The sequence below is a fragment of the Dermochelys coriacea genome, chromosome 3, assembly GCF_009764565.3.
Source record: "Dermochelys coriacea isolate rDerCor1 chromosome 3, rDerCor1.pri.v4, whole genome shotgun sequence".
Lineage (NCBI taxonomy): Eukaryota > Metazoa > Chordata > Testudines > Dermochelyidae > Dermochelys > Dermochelys coriacea.
This window is the reverse complement of record NC_050070.1, coordinates 57,528,296-57,549,551: the sequence shown is the minus strand read 5'-3', so window position 1 is coordinate 57,549,551 and position 21,256 is coordinate 57,528,296. Positions and strand designations below refer to the sequence as shown.

The window sequence follows — 21,256 nt, the reverse complement described above, 5'->3', positions numbered from 1 at the left end:
TAGGTATATTTTTACCTAGAAATGACTGGACATTGTTTTATTAAGATAAGTTAACAAATAAGGCCCTGATCATGAAGTCAAGACCAGGTGGGTGGACTTCTGCACTAAGGGAGACCCAAATACAGCAGAGTAGTTTAAATGTGTCAGAGAAAATTCAGAATTGAACCCTGTCAGATGTTGGAAGTAAAACTACATACCTGGACTTCTAATTTGTGTATACAGAATAACAAAAAGTGGTATGTATGCAGTGGAAGAGTAAGTCATCATAATAATTTGTAATGGTTTATAAATAGTAATTTGAAAGATGGAAATATTTCTTCTGTTATTGTTACAAAACAAGCTATAATTAAAATTAAATATACTTCTTGTTTGATTTTCATCACAAGAAAAACAAGTCTGATGTATTAGTTTGTGGTATTTATAGTATTTGTATGTTTAAATTGCTTGTGCAAAACAAAAATTAAATCCAAATTCCCAGTGGGCCGGAATCTTTCTGGCACAAATATCTTCTCCGTGCAGGAGCGGAAGAGATGAAGACATATTAGGGAGCTGGTTACAGCTATCTTATTCTCAAGCTGCAACTGCTCTAGTCCCAGCCCTGGAAAAAATTAGAGCAGGCCAAGAATTGTTGTAACTTAAGACAGTCCTTAAAGGACTATGCCAGCTATGAATTTTTGGAGGAGTGCCCTCCAAATGCCCCAGTGCCTCTACAGAACAATAGAACCATGAGCAATAAACTGTATGGTCATATATAAAATATACGATAGCAGATAAATTCAACAGATTTTGTTTTTAACCAAGTTACAAAATTAGTAAATGGGCAGAATGCAGTAGATGCAATATACCTGGAGTTTAGTAAAGATGTGGACATAATAGTGGATGACATCTTATTTTAAAATTACTTCAAATTGAACTAATCTGAACAGTACAGGTTGAAAATCATATGAGGTCTGCAAATGAAGGCCAGTAATGATAATCGGCAGTGCTGCGGAGACTGGGTTTGTGTATGGATTTATTTAACATCTCTAACAATTTGAGGGGGTAAACTACATATAAATTTATATTTGCAGATTTTATTAAATTGAGGGATTGCAAACACCAAAGCTGACATGAAAATAGTACAAAGAGGTAGAAATACGGGCAGGAAATAATAAACCGAGATTCTTCTTGCAAAAATGTAAGCAAAGATATTTTTAAATATATGCCTAAATGTGATAAAGCAAAGTAATCTAAATTTGATTTTGCAATGCTATGTGAATACCAAGAAAACAAAGGGGGTTTTGAGCTGTAAATATCAGGTCGCATATCACTGACCAAGGAGACAGCAGAGTTCCTCAGTATCAAATGCTAAAGAGACCATACTTAGTACTGCTTATGTTTCAGAGAACCTTAATGCAAGAAATGTGTTGACAAATTAAAAGGAATTCAAAGAAGAAATATAAACTGATTAGGAGCCTAGAAATACTGACTTGTATTTTATAGCTATATAATGGTTGTAAAATCAAGAAGTGAGAGTAATAGGATGAAATGTAGCTGAAGAAAATTTGTGCTGTGTATCAGGAATCATTTAACTGTAAGGCCCACTGGATTGCCGACCAATCTCCCATGAAAAATTTCAGAGTAGCAGCCGTGTTAGTCTGTATTCGCAAAAAGAAAAGGAGTACCCGTGGCACCTTAGAGACTAACAAATTTATTAGAGCATAAGCTTTCGTGAGCTACAGCTCACTTCATCGGATGCATTTGGTGGAAAAAGCAGAGGAGAGATTTATATACACACACACACACACAGAGAACATGAAATAATGGGTTTATCATACACACTGTAAGGAGAGTGATCACTTAAGATAAGCCATCACCAGCAGCGGGGGGGGGGGGGAGGAGGAAAACCTTTCATGGTGACAAGCAAGGTAGGCTAATTCCAGCAGTTAACAAGAATATCAGAGGAACAGTGGGGGGTGGGGTGGGAGGGAGAAATACTATGGGGAAATAGCTTTACTTTGTGTAATGACTCATCCATTCCCAGTCTCTATTCAAGCCTAAGTTAATTGTATCCAGTTTGCAAATTAATTCCAATTCAGCAGTCTCTCGTTGGAGTCTGTTTTTGAAGCTTTTTTGTTGAAGGATAGCCACTCTTAGGTCTGTGATCGAGTGACCAGAGAGATTGAAGTGTTCTCCAACTGGTTTTTGAATGTTATAATTCTTGACGTCTGATTTGTGCCCATTCATTCTTTTACGTAGAGACTGTCCAGTTTGGCCAATGTACATGGCAGAGGGGCATTGCTGGCACATATCACATTGGTAGATGCGCAGGTGAACGAGCCTCTGATAGTGTGGCTGATGTGATTAGGCCCTATGATGGTATCCCCTGAATAGATATGTGGACAGAGTTGGCAATGGGCTTTGTTGCAAGGATATGTTCCTGGGTTAGTGGTTCTGTTGTGTGGTGTGTGGTTGCTGGTGAGTATTTGCTTCAGATTGGGGGGCTGTCTGTAAGCAAGGACTGGTCTGTCTCCCAAGATCTGTGAGAGTGATGGGTCGTCCTTCAGGATAGGTTGTAGATCCTTGATGATGCGTTGGAGAGGTTTTAGTTGGGGGCTGAAGGTGATTGCTAGTGGCGTTCTGTTGTTTTCTTTCTTGGGCCTGTCCTGTAGTAGGTGACTTCTGGGTACTCTTCTGGCTCTGTCAATCTGTTTCTTCACTTCAGCAGGTGGGTATTGTAGTTGTAGGAATGCATGATAGAGATCTTGTAGGCTTGAATAGAGACTGGGAATGGATGAGTCATTACACAAAGTAAAACTATTTCCCCATGGTATTTCTCCCTCCCACCCCACCCCCCACTGTTCCTCTGATATTCTTGTTAACTGCTGGAATTAGCCTACCTTGCTTGTCACCATGAAAGGTTTTCCTCCTTTTCCCCCCACTGCTGCTGGTGATGGCTTATCTTAAGTGATCACTCTCCTTACAGTGTGTATGATAAACCCATTGTTTCATGTTCTCTGTGTGTGTGTGTGTGTATATAAATCTCTCCTCTGCTTTTTCCACCAAATGCATCCGATGAAGTGAGCTGTAGCTCACGAAAGCTTATGCTCTAATAAATTTGTTAGTCTCTAAGGTGCCACGGGTACTCCTTTTCTCTTTCCATGAAAAATTGCTGTCTTCCCAAGTGTGAGGCATTGAGACCTAGCCTCATCTAAATACTAAGGAACATATGGTAGGTAGAATATACGGAAGGTAGCAATATTGCATTAGCAGGGTATGGAGAAGATGCTATGGTTCTTTTCTATCACTAGCTTATGATTCCCCACCTTACGCTTTTATTCCTGCACCTCTTTCACATACACCAATAACCAACATAGACAGACTACACTATGCAGACTTTGCAGATTTGGAATCCTGGTAATGAGCAACATTAAAAAACACACACATTTATGTGAAAGAAGAATTATAATTATTTTAGCAGTGAATTATTATAAAGACAACATCACTACACAGGATACTGCTATTTCAGGATGAGGTGAATGGCCATCTTCAAGTCCTTCACCAGATTCCAAGCTAAAGAACATTCCACAAACTACATACATACAGTAATAATGAAATTTCATCATCTCTTGGGTGGAGACTAACAGCCATTCAGGAAACAGAACAACACTAGTGGGCAAGGGAAATTTTGGCCAAGGACACCAGGGAGGTGTCAGGAATCTTCAATATACATTGAAAAACAGACCTTCAGTTTTAGGACATTCAAAATACATTGAAAACCACACACTACTCAATTTATCTAACTTCAAAAGGAACAGTTATTCCAGAGAGTGTATGTATTCCAGATTCAATGTTGCTGAAAAATTGGAAAGGGTTCAGAAAAAGCTAAAAGAATTATTCAAGATCTGGAAAAGTAGCCTTACAGTGACAGACTTGGGAAGTTCAATCTAGCGGAATGATCAAAGAGAATGAAAAGATGTGACTTGGCCATGGTCTATAATTATCTACATATGAGGAGAAGATTTCTGATAACACAGGACTCGTTAATAGATAAAGGTATCACAAGATCTGGAAATTGAAGGTAGATAAATTAAGGCCAAGGATTAGGTGCACATTTTTAACAGTTAGGTAATTAACCATTGGAACAACTTACCAAAAGATGTGGCAAATTCTCCATCACATGATGTCTTTAAATCAAATCAAAAGAGGATATCTTTCTAAAATATGCTTTAGCTCAGCCACAAGATATGGGGTTGATGCAAAGAATCACTGGGTGAAATGACTTGGCCTTTGTTATGCAGGAGCTCACACCAGATAACCATAATAGCTTCTCGAGTAAAAATCTATGAATCCATGAATAATTTTAGACAATTTCCTATTCAAATTGTTAAAGGAAAGTATATATAAAAGAAAGAACATAGACAATGAATAGGCAATTTCTGAAGGGTAATTTAGCACACTGAAAAGTTGTTCTAGCACTTTAAGTATGTGGGATATCATTAATGAGAGTGCCCCAAATATGGTATTGGGAGAATAAATACCAATTGACTGTTTATCAGATCCAAAAGAAATATTCCTCAATTTACTATTTTAATTCTGCATGATATTTTTTTTCTCCTTTGACTTCTTCAATCAGCCAACTAACATAATGAAAAGGTAATGAAGATGTTCATGAAAAACAAAATCAGATTCAGTTTTATGTTCATGAGAGCTGGGTGAATAATTTACAAATATTTCAATTGAAAAGTGTCGTGGAATTTATTGAATGAAGTATTCAGTTACTATTTTACAACCATCACTGTTCACCCTCATTTTTTTCTGGATGGTTTTCATTTTACATTTGAAAAAGGAGTTTATTTTGGAAAAATTTAGGTCTATAAATTCTTCAGTTTCTTGTACAAACTATATTGCCTTCCATACATTTTTAGAATGGATGGTAATAAAACTGATAACAGTTTGGACTCAGATGATTCATACAGTTATCTTCCATTCAAATTTAACTATTACAGAGAGGATCCCTAATGAAATTACAGATTTTTGTATACAACTACCCTTTCTGTCCTAATAGCAGCTACTTGGATAGGACTAAGAATCATAATTAATTAACCATCTGGAAGGGAGGGAGCTAAAGCAAGTATATCCAAACACTCAATGGAAAAAAATGAATGAAAAGTTATTCCAACTCCAAACTTAAATATTAAGATTATTTGTAGTCTGGTACCACCCAAAATGCTAGGGATCATCCACTTGCACACAAGAAGGAAATCTCTGCCCCAGTCTACATGTAAACTTTCAATATCTTATGTATTAGCACTCAGTTTTATGCTCCTGTAAATAAATGTTGTGAGTCATTTAAGCAATGCAGGAACTCTAACACTGGTTAGTGTACATAATGAACACAAAGCAAATTTATTACCCACACCAGTTCTTAAAGACTTGAGTGTGCTGCATGGACTAATCTGAAACCATTTGAAGATTATTTTTAACTATTCTGCATTCACTTCAGGTTAACTCTCCATTAGCGTGACGTGGATAGCAGTCCAAGCCACAGATAGTGGAATCAAAATGGCAGAATGGCTCTAAGAACTTTGGGCCCAATTCCACTCCAGCTTTGCTGCTGTGGTCAAAAGGACCTCGTAACTCCACAGATGGGGTTTCTGGCATCGTACCAGCACAGAGCTGGTGTAACGGCTCCTATGTTGGCCTATCTGCAGGCTGTGGTATAGGAGATGGGAAGGAGTTGTGGCTGTGCTGCATGTTTTATCAATTCTTAGGTGAGTGTACAGTTCTTTCTGACCATAGGGTAGAACTGCCCTAGGCTGCTTCAACCTAAGCTAGGACTAGCAGAGACTGGCCACACGATTCAAGGAGCTGTAGACCTTACCTAGTAGATATCACATATTCCCCTTTGATTTTTTGTCCTTTAAACCTTAGGAGGTTACTTCAGAGGTTAAATCTGATTTTCAAAAGTAACATAGGCACTTAGGAGTCTAAGACTAATTGAAAGTCATTTTTACTATTTACCAACATGGTAAAACTTTTAATTGTTTGAAGAAGAATATTATATTGTTTGTGTCTTTAGGGACTATAGAAAAATATAGCCTATTTTGGTCCAGGAAGGTATGTGCATCTAAATTTGTAATGTACTTTCTAGTAATAAAGTGTTGGTTTTGGTTTTTGTTTTGGCTTTTTAGATACATCAGGTTCAGTACCATACTCACTCCCTATGTTGGCCAGGACATTGTTAATATAAGAAAATGAGAGAATTTCTTTGCAATTGGTTGAAAAAATTCCCATTCTCTTTGGCCACTAGATGTCTCATTTCTTCCACATAAGTGCATATTGTTGCATTTATATGAGAGAAAGAGAAACAGTGCTCTTCAAAAAGTCATTGTGATTATGGAACTTTTTTGTGGTAGTGCAAGACCGCTCTAGCACGTGGAAAACATCATTCTCACCAATGATTGTAATTTTTTTTACAAGTCCAGTAATATTGTCTCCTCTTGATCTTGTAAGAAGCTCCTCATAGCTCTGGATTTCTGACTGACCTATAAATAATGTTGCATTTCTGGCCACAGCCACTGGAGAATACAACTGGGAGCCTGTATCACAGGCATTAGTCTGCAGGCCTGGCTGCCACCAGCAAAGGCTACTGCTCAATCTACTGTGGAATCTCTTCTCCCCTGTTTGCACAGCCTGTGCAGAGCATCATGGGAGCAGCAGACCTTGGGGCAGCCGGAAGCTGTTACAAAAAGGAGCAGCTCCTGCCTGCCCCCTCATTCACTTAGTGTTGTGCTGATGAGGAGAAGAGCTATGGGAAGTCAGAAGAGGGAAAGAAGTAGCATGTCTACCAACCCTCTCCAGCCTGCAGGAGTCTATTATTTCCCCACTGCTGCTGAGCTCCTGTATGGAGGGGAGCTGGTCAAGAGCACTCGTGTGTGTGAGGGGTGGGTTTGACTGGGCAGGAGCTGCTCCAATATTCAGAGAATGGAAAGAAGCAGAGTTGCAAACTGAACCTACAGTGGGAGCTGGACAGGTGCAGTCACAAGCAGAAGGAGAGAGTATGAGGCAGGAGGCAACACCCACTAAAGGCATGGGGCTTTGAGCGGGAGCTAAAGGCAGTACCAGCGATCAGGGGAAGATTGTGAAGTGTCTCATCTATCAGCCAGAAAAAAAGGAAGAAGATCCTCCAATTATTCATTTTAGGTTGAATTTCCTGATATACATAAACAGAAATGGTGTGTTACCTCCTCTGTATTTACAAATGAGAAAACAGTCCAAAATATGAGCCTTAAAAAAATCTCATGATCTTTAAGCCAATCTTGCCACAGGATTGGCAATACTGAAATGCTGGCCTGCTAACAATATACGAACCTTGATGTAACTTCTGTCTGCACATGGGGACCTTAGAAAGTAGACAGTGTCCATTTAACACTGAATTATTTTCAGATCATGGTGAAAATATGCCTCTATGAGAATGGATGCCGGAGTTCTTACCAGATAAAACTGTCATGGAAGACAATGGGATTTTTGTCTAGATGAGTTCTGAATGATTGGGTTATATACAGTATGTTCTGTGAAAACCAAGTAAGTGAACACAGGACAAAGTGAAGTATTTGCTCTTTTTATGGCACTTTCTCAGGTGGTAAAAAATAAAAGTTGAATATATACCATGAAAAGACTAAAACCTTGCTGCACAGCATTGTGTCCTGAACTGTTAGTACAAAATGGCCTAGAATTTTGGAAATGAGATTCAGATTAAGACCCAAACTTCCTCAAAGCAGATGGTATTTGCTGTTCTGGTTCAAATCCAATAGCCAGTTTGATCATATCTCTCATGGTTGGGCCACAATCTATGAAGTTTAGATTCAGATCAGAATTTTCCAGAGTCTGGGAGGACTTGAATCTGATGTTCTAATTTGGGTTTATCACTACTATTAATGTTTCTTTAGTGCAATGTTTTACTGTCAGAGTTAAGTATTGTTCATTTGAATTCTTCTTTGTCTCCCCAAGCAGACTTTGTCTTGAATCATCCCTTCTTTCAGAAAAAGCCAGAATTGCGCCCCACATAGTCCTGACTCGGGGAGGTGCAAAGTATTATTCCCCTTCCTGGAATAAGCCACAGGAATCCACATTGATCTTGGCGGGTCCATGGGAGACCAAAACCATGTGGGGTACCTCTGTGTTTCATCTGGCCCAGGTAGCTTCCTATGGAGCTATGCTACTAAGGACTTCTCTGGCAGTGGTGATCCTCATGCCAAGAATATACAACACAGCCCCAAACTGTACTATCCTTCTTCAGATGCAGGGAGATTCTGAAGGAGGGATAATGTGTATCATCCCTCTGGCCCTTCTACTCTCCAACCACTCCCCCGTCTGACCTCAGACCTATGAAGCATTGTCCAGGGGCTTTGAAGGAGAGGACAGGATGGTGCCATGGCTGTTCCTCTGTGTCTCCACATACCATTATGTGATAAAGGGAAACAATGCACAGAGCCAACTTGTGGACCTTGGGGGGAGGTACAACCTGGGCCTCTGGACTGACTTTCTATCCGAAGTAGCAAGTACTCTACCGCACATAGTATCAAGGGACTCAGGTTAAATACACTATGCACCATTTTAATCAGAAATTTGAGATCACACATCAAATAATTTTCCAGTTGTAAAGAGGGATAAACCAGATAACAGCTAGATATTTGAGATGGAACTTTTTTAGTTGATTTTCATTGATGACTGAATGAAACGTATTAACATGGAAAATAATGGGGAGGAAGATAAAATTCACAGTTGTCAAGTGTTTGTAAAATGTACATGAATATTTACCTTTTGAGGAAGAGTTATAATTCTCTTGTTCTTCAATGAATTAAATGCATGGAATGATGGAAACAAAAGAAAGAAATCAGCAAATTTAAAGTTAGACAAAGAAATGTATTGCATTTGACAATGGCACATACAATAGGCTGTATCAGAGCATACATAAAAGTAATGTGGAGAATCAGGATGATAAACTATGACAAATGATAAATGCAGAATATTTATTTAAAACTATGAGTAACAATGAAGTTACTGATGGTCAGATTGTGAAGTCTTTGCTTCTTCTGCTGAGTGCAGTAGTGCCAACCCCAAGTGCTCAAAAATTATGAGTCAGGCCCCCTAAAATGGAGACACATTTTTAAATAATAAATTTTGGATTCTGTTTATTTGTCTTCTGATTTCTGAGCCTCAAGGGTAAACTCACTTCATGTTTTCTCCACAATGAGGGCGAGAAACTTATTTTTTGAATTAAAAGCTGTAATTCCGAATAAATCACTGGAAACTAGAAAACAGGGCTTTAAGGAAAACATCAAATATCATGAAACTTGCAATAAAATTGTGGGAGATGGCAACAAGGACTTTAGTCAAAGGGTCTACTCATGTGAGTGAGTGTCTCTCAGCGTGAGTAAAGGTTCCACAATCTGGCTCTGAATATGCAATGCCATCTAACAATTTTAAATGAAAATAGGGACATGAAGACAAAACAAAAACAATGCTAAAAGGTGGGAATTGAAAACTGAAATAGTATCCTCTTTTATTAGCCTCTTGTTATAAAGCTCATGCTCTGCTCTTAGTTATTCTGAATTTATACCAGTGTACTTCAGAGCAGAATTTAACTGAGAGGGTCCAATCCTGCAGCCCTTACTCAAGCAAAACACCCATTGGTTGCAATAGTATTGCAGAAACCAGTATTCTGTATTTTCTAACTCAGAACTATAGATGCAACTCAATTTTATTATTTAACAATATTGCGATTCTTTCATATGAAATTCTATCATTGTTTGTCCACAGGTAACAATGAAAATAACTTGTCAGTATATGTCCTTCCTTCATGCAATGAAGATCTTTATAGGTCTATTTTATCAATTTTTTTCAATCTAGTTTATATAAATTGTACCCATACCACATTAACACCAGTATTAAAGTCTTTTCAAATAAGAGGCCCCTTGGTTAGATGGAGTCATTATTTAAGAGTTAACTTGAAAATATATACAATACAATTAAGTTCTGATTATTGCATACCAGCATCTGTCAGAAAATTCATTCATATTTCTTTAAGTACATTCCTCTGTTTTACTTCAGACATGGAAAATAGTTGTCTCTGAAGCAGTACAAAAAAGAACTATCTTGCTTTTAAAGGAAGATATCGAGACAATTTTTGTAACCACTTTCTGGATAAAAAGCTGCTGTCCTATCTGAACCTAAATTTAAAGCCAAATGGTTTAGATGTCTGTTAGTACAGGGTCATTTCCTGCAATATTTATTCAGGCACTGTTCTGACTTTCTCTGGCGGGAGATTTTTCTAAGGGTCAGGCACAATGTTATTTATGGAAGTGTAAACTGGTACAACTCAACAGGTCAGTAATGTTAAAACAACAAAGAAATAAAAAAACATTAAATCCAATATCACACTGCATCATTATAAGAACTATGCAATGTGAAACCATGTTGTTAACCAAATGAAAAATAAATCATTTTGTCAAGAGTCAAATGAGAGTGATAACAGGGACAGTGATCTGGTTTGTCTGTATTTATTATGGAAACTACTTTTCAATAATCCTTTTAATCATTCATGACAGGTTTCAGAGTAGCAGCCGTGTTAGTCTGTATCCGTAAAAAGAAAAGGAGTACTTGTGGCACCTTAGAGACTAACAAATTTATTAGTGTATAATCATCCATGTGTCTCATTGGTTCTGAAATTTCAATAAGCTCTAACACACCTTTTCTTAACCACATGCCTCTCAGTTATTCATTTGTCAGAATACAACCTACTTCAGCTAACGACGGCCTTCGGAAAAAACTGCTGTAGAATACCAGCCTGTATGAATTTCCTTGAACAATAAGGGTGAATTATTACAAAATAACAATGTATGGGCTCAACCTGAAATTCTTACTCAGGTCACTCTCCCATTAAGTCAGTTCTTGTTATCAATAGAGAAAGGACTGAGTAAAGACGACAGACATAGACTCTCACAAAATCTATGCAACTATATAAAAAGTTGTGATACAACAGTAGAGAAATTCATAGTTAATGCAGAAACTCCACTCTTTATTTGCCACTTAAACATTGCATACTGTAGTAACAGAGTGATTCAAGCCTTTTACAATCGCTCAGCACAACGCGACAAGTTGAGCGCACACACTCTTCTTTGCCAGGGCTTAGAATTTCATTAATTTAACCATTGAGTTGAAAAATCTTCATGTTATTTTTATATCCTTTTTTAATATTGCCAATTAAAACAAGGAAAGAAAAATGATATATTTCAAAATACGACAAGTCTGGGTAATGACCACTGCATGTTAGCTTGTTTGCAAATACTTACAGACGTTTAGAAATGTGAATTATGTAAAGACACCTGTAGAGAATAGTTTTCACTTGCAGACCTCTCAGGCCTTGATCCTGCAATGAGATCCACGTGATCACGGGAGTCTGGAAATCCTTGCTATGATATAGCTGGCATAGTGCTAAAATTTTTACATATTGCAGTGGGTTGAAAAATACTATTGCATGTCTTATAGCTCTTCTAAATAAACAACTTGGTAGATAATTTTAAAAAAATACATGAAGCCACTGATCCCCATTTAGAACTAAAAGCCCCCAAAAGTTTGTTTTTTTTTTAAATTATGCCATTTTGGAGTTTTCAGAACAAAAAGATATCTTACACTGGAATTTTTCCCTTACTTGTAAAATTGTGTTCTGTGAACTCCTCTGTACCTGACCACAGGTATCACCCTGCCTCTATGATGCAATGGGATTGTCACCTTTACTCTGAGGTTTCTTCAATAGGATTTTCTATGTAGTATTTCTACTGTTATGGGCATTTCTAAACTGACAAACTTGCTCAAAAGTTGGCTTTCCATCAGCTTCAAATTGAAACTGCTTCCAGGATTGTTAACTTATCAGTCATTGTCTGATAAGGGAAATAAATCAGAACTACTCGGTACTTTTTTTTTCAGTCCTAACTTAATGATGACTAAAATTGAATTTCTGAGATACTGTGCAAGTCCTGTAAAAGAGGTATTAGCATGGATGTCATAATTTAGTACAGAATAAACAGCTTCACAATAACATTATTTGTCAAGACAAAAAAGAAAACCGCCACCAACCTCTCATTCCAATATCCATTCCCCTCTCTGACATCAAGAGCTTTACACAATACTAAAATTGGTTTACTGAAAGCTGGTATGTCTTCTGACTATGCAAAATCATAATGAATGATATCACTTACAGTTGATATACATTCCTATAACCTTTCTACAATGGTTATTATAGTCTGCAAAATGGATTTAACTGTAAAACCATTTGTATTCACCCATCTTTGTTCAGGAGAATTAACATGACCTGCTATAAACTCATATCATAGCATATAGTATTCTCTTTCAATGCAGGATGCCAGTGTTTCCCAACACTACACAGCTTTATTTACAACTGAAGGAAATGCAAAGAATATTGAAGCCAGAAATGCAGCTCCCCCTAACATTAACAGATTGCATTGGATCCTGCCACATCTACATTCATGTAGCCCTGCTGACTGTGAATTGAAGTCATTACGGACCTATCCAATGCTAATTAAACTTAATAGGAAATCTTCCACTGACTTCAATAGGTTTTGGATTAAACCCTAAATTAGGTCCAAATTGTACTTTTATTTACTCCATTTTATACTGAAATTGGCTTGATGTGGTTTGGGTTGGACAGCTGTACCAGATGGCAGAATTTGATCCAATGAATCAAAGCAAGTATTTTGTTTTATGGCCTACATTTCATCGAGTTGTGTGTCAGAGAAATTTATATGTAATCATGTCTGTATTTAACCCAACAACATTTAAACAGTAACATTTTTCATGTGTGTTTGCAAAGAGGTACCTACTTGCTCTCAACCACAATCATAAGTTAAACAGAGGAAAAAAATGGGAAAAGATGTCTTTAATAAAATGGGAACCCAATCACACAATGAAAAGAAAATCAGTATGTAAAGGAAGAATTCTTCTCTTCAGCCCCCAGCCACATTGTCAGTTCACTGTCATGAAGGATATAACATACAATCCTAGAGTAATAACAAGAGTAACGGATGTGCTAACCCTTGCATATTTATGACGCAAGAGGATAAATCACCAGTGTAAATAAGTATTCACAGCTGGAAATATCAATACTCCACTTCATATGTGCTTGTAATATCAATAATCCTCTGAACATATGCTAATTTTAGCTTCAGTTTTCAGTGTTTAACTTTTTCTTGTTAGCTATGTAACTGCAATCTCCCTCCTTTCAGTCTCACAGTTCATACAAGGTTCTGCATTCATTTAAAATTTCTGTCAACATAATTTAAACTAGAATGTTATTTCTTACACATTATTTACTGATAATGATAACAAGTGAATATCCACTAGAGAAAAATACTTAGTCAAAATAAAAGTGATAGATCAGGTATATCCTTTCCATGTACGGTGTCAAATGCAGGAATCACAAAAGAATTATGATATACAGAATGTATGAAATCATATCATACTTTCATTCTTATATAGCTCCGAACTTAGAGATACACTGGGCAACATAAAAATTTAAGCTGCACATGTAGTTTGCCACCAGTTTACAACCAAGAGAGTCCTTAATTGTTATATAGAGATATAATTAGAAGAACTGAATATAAAATTCAGAGTTAGTCAAATCCACCAGTCAAACTCAGTAAAGTATATTGAATATTCACAATAAATAAATACAGTGAAGAGGAAAACATTTTCATGTGTCAGTGAGCATGTACTATAATGATACTTTTAGGATGGCTCACATCCATAAAGCTCATGTAACCAGTCAATTAATTCATTATCATGCAAAGAAGTATATGGCACACCTAGTTTGGTAAAGAAGTCAAAGCGAACAACGCTGTCTGCTTTGGGAGGTGTCTGACAATATTTCAGGAAACGCAGAAAGTACAAACATTAGAAATTCTTACATGCATTAGTTTCTGCTTAGTAGAAAGATCTGCAGTATTAGTAATTTGAGTTTTGAATTGTCAGATGTAGTCAATGCACTGACAGAGTTGCTTGAATAATAGAGAAAACTGAATTACACATATTTCCCAGGATGAAATTAAATCATATTTAAAATTCATTTTGTTTTAATATAGTAACCAACACTTGAGCCGCAGTATGTTGATGGGAAAGGAAACTCTCATGTTAACACTTGTTTGATCTATTTGGATACAGTACCTCTCACAGCAACCTAGCTCAATTTTGCACTGTTCAACAAGGAAAAGTTCTCTTTGCTTGACCACCTGTTTCCTTAAACATACACCAGTTCATGACCCATGCTTCACATTTTTAATGCTAGGTGGTTTCACGCTGTTCAGTAGGCCTTTGTCTGACTCAGGGAACAAAAAAGACATTGACATTATCTGACTTTCATCAGTTTCTATCAGCAAAGCACAACAGTTAATCTCATCCAACAAATCCAACTTAACAGAACTGAGCTCTCTGACCTGAACACTAACTAAATCTGTGGTCATGGGTAGGTATGTACTAAGATAATGGAATGTTTGCAATAGAAATTTTAAGGTATACAGCAAAAACCAAACCAAGCCAAGCCAGGAGACTATAGAACAATCAACCAATCAAATTCTACAATACTTTCCAATCTACCATTATTCTTTCATTCAAATATCTTCCTTCGTGGGTAGAAATAAATAAAGCACTAAACATTTTGTTATCAAAGACAAAGTAAAATAAGATAAGGAAGGAAATCCAAGATTCTGAATTATGATAAACTCATTATTTGATACCTTGCTCTACACTGCTGCTTCTTACTGGAACTTGCGGAAGCTGTCTTCCCCTACGACTGCTGAATGATGTGTCTGCAGGAGGTGACTGAGTTGGACTTCCTTGTTGGTGTATTCTGCAGATGGAATGAAGATAAAATAAAATAATCCAAACAAAATCTGAATCAATACATTTTGAGTGGTAAAGATAATGCCTATATTAAAATGCGTATATGGAAGATGCAGAAATTTTATGTATGCCATACTGTTGTATTCATACAGTCCTCAATGCCTGGAGAGTTAACAGTGCCTCATCTTTAGTGTCTCTAACTGTCTTCAACTCAAGAAAAATATTTTCAAGCTCCAAATTATTCAATGTTTCTAGACAGGAACTGCAAACGGCAGACAGGAGTCTGAGGGCCTGGTTCACCATTGTCTCCCACCTTGTATAGTCATTTCCACCAATGCAAAGGAGTGTAAAATACTACCATTCTGATTGGTAACATTTTATACTCAGTTTGCATTAGTGCCAAACTTAACATGGTGCAGGGCAACAGACAATTAAGTTGCAAGTATCTAATGTTAGAGGTAAAGTGGCTTTTCTGAGTATTTCTTTTGAAGTGTAGTTGTTTATTGGCATTGCCTCTGTTAATTTTTGTAGTGTGTGTATTTGGTAATAGGTGCAAATTCTTAGAGCAGTTCCATAGAACTTTAATACTCTTACCCAAGTAGATATTCTAAATTCATTTGCTTTGACTTTGTGGAAAGATGAACTTAACTAGCATAATTTCTAAATAGGTTGGCTTCTTTTAGACACACTGAGTTTAGCAGATTAATACACCAGATATCTGTGAAATTCAAGTAAATTTACATATAAAATTCCTAAGGTCATTGTTGGTAACCTGGAATACTATAGCTAAAATACATAGATGAGAAAAAGCTTGATTACTGACAAGGCTTAATTGTTAAACTTCATTGCCAGGTACCGTATTATATTTTCTAAATATGTTACATTTATCTAATATATTAAAGTTACACATAATTTCTCAAATTTTGCTATTATCTGAAAAACATTAATACAAATTAAACAAATTACAGATGGTGACCTTTAGCATTGCATAGGCCAAATGACTTTATCTTAACCTGCTGCTGTAAAGCAAGAGTTAATTGTGTGGAAATTGTTTGTGTGTTATTTACAGCACATTTTTAAAATGAAATATTCTGCAAGTTTTCATATGCGTACATAAACAAAATAATGGAAGGACAAAACAGTCAAATTTTAACTCTCATGTTCCATAATTATATAATTCAACAGTCAAAAGCACCATCTAGACAGTGAAGATAGACGGAGTAGAGGATATGGGAAAAGTGTAAGTACCATGGAGAAAGGATTATAGTACCGTGCTAGAAAGAGTGAATGCACCGTATATACTCGGGAAAGTACAACACCACAGTGACATCTGGGAGGTAGGACATGAATGCTGTGCTGTATATTTAATAGGAACCTTGTCAGAAGTGGAGAAGGTGGCGCCGACCCTCCTGGAACTAGATGATGTACAGAGCATAAAGGTCTGATACTAGAATGCTCACTCGACCTTGAGCGAGTGTGATGTTTTCCCCTAATGACAGGCTGCTCAGTTGTTCTTGGGGTTGGAAGTCCCCTTCTAGAAAGACATGGTAGCAGAACCCTAAACATTAGGGCCAAAAAGAAACTGTTCAGTCATTAGCTCCACATAAGCTTCCCCATGCCTCCCTCCACCAGTGAAAGCAACCAAAAGCCTGTTTAATAAGACACATGCTCACATTTTCAGATTCTGAAAAAATTATTAATTCAACCTACAACTCTGTTTTCAAAATGATAAACAGAAAAACCCTCACTTCAGATACCTATGCCATGTAAACCTGTAGTTCATAAATTGCATTGAATTTAACAGCTGGTTGGCGAAAAAAATTAGCTTCATCTTCAGTTACTTTAACCATAGTAAATGAAGACTAATGCACATCTGGAAAATACTCTGAAGTATCACCATTACAGAAAAAAAAATCAAAGCCTACTTTTAACCACAGTACACGTTTTCAAAATGCACATTTTTATTGGTGTTAAAATTTTACCTGAATTCCCATGAAGGTCCCAGTTCAGTAAGGTACCAAGCACATGTATAATCTCACTAGCCTCTTGGGGACAACTCATGTGCTTAAAATTAGATATGTGCTGAAGTATCTTGCTGAACTGGGGTCTAAATTAGAGATACAATTCTGCAGGACTAATAACGAAAACTGTATTAAAGTAAAAATGCAGTACAGTTTATTAGTGTACTGAGGTACAACAATGTAAAGTTAAATATAATCACCCTGAACTAATATAAGTAAGTGAATAAAATAAACTTTTAAATTAAATTAACAAATTGTGCCTTTTTAATTCTTTTCTGCTTTTCACAACCGGGTGACAGTCCGTAAAATGCATTGTTGTTTAGGACACTTTTGAATTGAGTCTTCTCACTACTTCTTTTTACATTATTTTATTTGTTTGTTTATTTTTTCAGATTTCTAAACTACAGGTGCAGGCACCCATTCATAAGTTAAAAATCCCAACATAAGCAAAGGACTGCCGATGCACCCGCCCACTCCCAATATCCACTTACCTGTTTCCCTTTTATTTCTGGTGGAATCCTACATCCTAATAATCTTTTTAGGACTAGAATATTTTGCTATTATTTATGTAGTTCCAAAATGTACTATGCTATGTTATTTATAGTTTGGCTTTAGGGCCACCTCTAGAGAAACAATATATTTCATGGAAGCCCAGTTATAAGTCCAACCACAGTTAACCTGAGTTGCACTTAAAGCAGGTATTCTGCTTCTTCGTTATGTATGAAAAATAAAGTATATCCTCCCCAGAATTACAGCACCTGATCTGGGGTACAGAATGAATTTTCTGAGAAGGTAAACTTATGAGGTAAACTTAATTAAAAATCAGTCCTTTAAGTAGCTGATCACCCACTGTAAATATGGCCACGGCCTCCATTCCCTTGTTCATCTTCAGCTCTGTAAATCATAGAGGGCTACCATCTTTATGGAGGGCAGCTTGGCTTTATTTCCATTGGGAACAATAGGGGACAATGCCCATTTTGTTAACAGAGGGTAGCCAGTGGCCTCCATCCCATTAAGTAAAATGGAAGCTGACAGCCATCTTTAATTATGTCTTGTATTGTCACCTTGAGGGGGAAACCCCCCCTCCCATAATGTGTCTTTAAAAATCAGTTCAATCTAATATGGGTCCAAACACACTAAAATGCTTGAGTCATAATGAAAGAGACATGATGGGTAAGATAGTATCTTTTATTGGACCACTTGCTGTTGGTGAAAGAGACCAAGGTGAAGTGACAATTATCACTACTGCCGTTATCGGACTAAAATGGGGAGTTAGTGGGTTTCAGGTTGTTGAAATAAGCCATAAATCCAATGCCTTTATTGAGTTCATGATTTTTAGTGTCTAGCAAAGTTATGAATTTAAGTTTCTAGGCTTATGAAAGTTTTGCAGGTTTCCTTTTAGGCTAAGTACTGAGAGATCAGATATAGAGTAATAGCTTTGTGAATGGGTGATATGGCGTTTTATCATTTTTCAGTGAGTTCATTCAATAGTATAGTGATTGTCTCATTTCACCGACACAGCTGTTACTGGGGCATTTAGTGCATTAGATGAGGTATACCTCGTGTTGTGATAGGCATGTGTAGATCTTGAAAGGTGTGTTGTCAGTAAGTATTGATTGTCATTGCTGTGGAGACATGTCTACAGGTTTTGCATCTGTTGTTCTGGCAGGGTCTGGTGCCACTTTGAGTTGGTGGGTTCTGGTCTGTGGGGAGCTTGGTTCTGATGATGAGCTTGGTATTAACTGGCCACTTCACCTTGAATGGTCTCTTACAATATGAATTAACTACTTATGCTAAACAATCTGTTCCGACTTGTATTTAGCTGTGACAATCTGAGTACCTTGCCCAGACCTGAAAAAGAAGTCTGTGTAAGCTTGAAAGCTTGTCTCTCACCAGCAGAAGTTGGTCTAATAAAATATATTATCTCACCCAACTTGTTTCTCTAATATCCTGGGATCAACACAGCTACAATAACACATTAATCATAATCAGATGCTTATTGCATGATGGAACAACAGGCCAGAGCTAAGGTTATTTGGGTGACTGAGTTGTGCATTTCTAGCCAGAGACGCTATCAGGTAGAAGCAGAAGCAGCTAAAGCAGATTGCTGCGCCGTAAGGCAGGGAGTAAAATGACGCCCTGCCAGGGCCACTCTTCCCCCCCAGTATCCTGCTGGACCCAAAACTGAGCTCGGGAGACCCTCACACTGTGAACCCATGCAGTACCTTTCTTCCCTCCCACCATGTGGTCTGCAGAGAGGAGCCAGATATAAGAACATAAGAACAGCTATACTGGGTCAGACCAATGGTCCATCTAGCCCATTATCCTATCTTCTGACAAGTGATCCATTCCCTGTCACACATTCCCAGCTTCTGGCAAATAGAGGCTAGGTACACCATCCTTGCCCATCCTGGCTAATAGCCACTGATGGACCTATTGTCCATTAATTTATCTAGTTCTTTTTTGAACCCTTAACAACATCCTCTGACAAAGAGTTCCACACACTGACTGTGCACTGTGTAAAAAAAATACTTCCTTTTGTTTGTTTTAAACCTGCTGCCTATTAATTTCATTTGGTGACCCTTAGTTCTTGTGTTATGAGGAGTAAATGACACTTCCTTATTTACTTTCTCCACACCAATCATGGTTTTATAGACCTCAATCATATTCCCCCTTAGTCGTCTCTTTTCCAAGCTGAAAAGTCAGTCTTATTAATCTCTCCTCATACGGAAGCCATTCCATACCCCTAATAATTTTTGTTGCCCTTTTCTGAACCTTTTTCAATTCCAATATATCTTTTTTTGAGATGGGGTGCCCAAATCTGCACGCAGTATTCAAGATGTGAGCATACTATGGATTTATATAGAGGCAATATGATATTTTCTGTTTTATTATCTATCTCTTTCTCAATGATTCCCAACATTCTGTTCACTGTTTTGACTGCTGCTGCACATTGAGTGGATGTTTCCAGAGAATTATCCACAATGACTCCAAGACTTCTTTGTTGAGTGGCAACAGCTAATTTAGACCCCATCATTTTATATGTATAGTTGGGATTATGTTTTCCAGTGTGCATTACTTTGCATTTATCAACATTGAATTTTATCTGCCATTTTGTGCCCAGTCACCCAGTTTTATGAAATCCCTTTTTAACTCTTCACAATCTGCTTTAGACTTAACTATCTTGAGTAGTTTTGTATCATCTGCAAATTTTGCCATTTCACTGTTTACCCTTTTCTCCAGATCATTTATGAATATGTTAAATAGGACTATAGACCCCTGCTGACACTGCTATTTACTTCTCTCCATTCTGAAATCTGACTATTTATTTCTGCCCTTTGTTTCCTATCTTTTAACCAGTTATTGATCCAGGAGAGGACCTTCCATCTTATCCCATAAAAGCTTACTTTGCTTAAGAGCCTTTAGTGAGGGATCTTGTCAAAGGCTTTCTGAAAACCTAAGTACACTATATCCAGTGGATCACCCATGTCCACATGCTTGTTGACCCCTTCAAAGAATTCTAGTAGATTGGTGAAGCATGATTTCCCTTTACAAAAACCATGATGAATCTTCCCCCAACAAATTGTGTTCTTTACTATAGTTTCAACAAATTTGCCTAGTACCGAAGTTAGGATCACTGCCTGTAATTGCTGGGCTTACCTCTGGAGCCTTTTTAAAAAATTGGAGTCACATTAGCTATCCTCCAGTCATCTGACACAGAAGCTGATTTAAATGGTTAGTTACATACCACAGTTAGTCATTCTGCAATTTCACATTTCAGTTCCTTCAGAACTCTTGGATGAATAGCATCTAGTCCTGATGACTTATTACTGTTTAATTTATCAATTTGTTTCCAAACCTCCTCTAATAACACCTCAATCAGGAAACAGAAACTCCATCAGGGGGAGCTGGGACCTTTGGACCTCTGGACATTCCAGTCACCATTGTAGAATACACTGTGATTTTCTCTGCCCTGTTCTGATTGGCTGTTTGTTCTAACCCTCCCTCTCTCCTCCCTTTTCACCATCCCTTCCCTTCAGCTTCATTCTGCATCTGTCCCTCCTCCTGTTCCCTTTTCTGCCCTCCTGACTCATTCCTTCCCCTTTCTTTACATTTAGCTGCTTCCCTCCTGAATAACCCTCTCCCCGCAAAAAAATAATTGTGGAACTAGTATCCCATTTGCTGCCATCACACAGATCACTCTGCTTGTATATTATACCCCTTCCCCCTCTCTCTGTCTGTCTGTCTTAGACAATATGAAGTCATTATTTCCTCGTAATCCCGAATTTGTCGGTATCCCTCTGTTTTCGCTCATCTTATACTTAATTTGAAAGCAC

General features: G+C 37.4%; 1 protein-coding gene across 48 annotated transcripts in view; it reads right to left on the bottom strand.

The window, feature by feature from the left end:
* The window catches only part of RIMS1 (regulating synaptic membrane exocytosis 1), a 490,129-nt gene that overhangs the window by 112,672 nt on the left and 356,201 nt on the right, over positions 1-21,256 (bottom strand). For 36 of the 48 annotated variants that reach the window (XM_043510486.1, XM_043510461.1, XM_043510493.1 and 33 more), the window contains one exon: positions 14,793-14,905. In XM_043510486.1, the coding sequence (XP_043366421.1) occupies positions 14,793-14,905 (113 nt within the window). Of the gene's footprint in view, positions 1-8,802; positions 8,833-14,792; positions 14,906-16,273; positions 16,457-21,256 lie in introns of all 48 variants that reach the window. The other 12 variants (XM_043510483.1, XM_043510458.1, XM_043510507.1 and 9 more) reach the window with 2 other exon arrangements.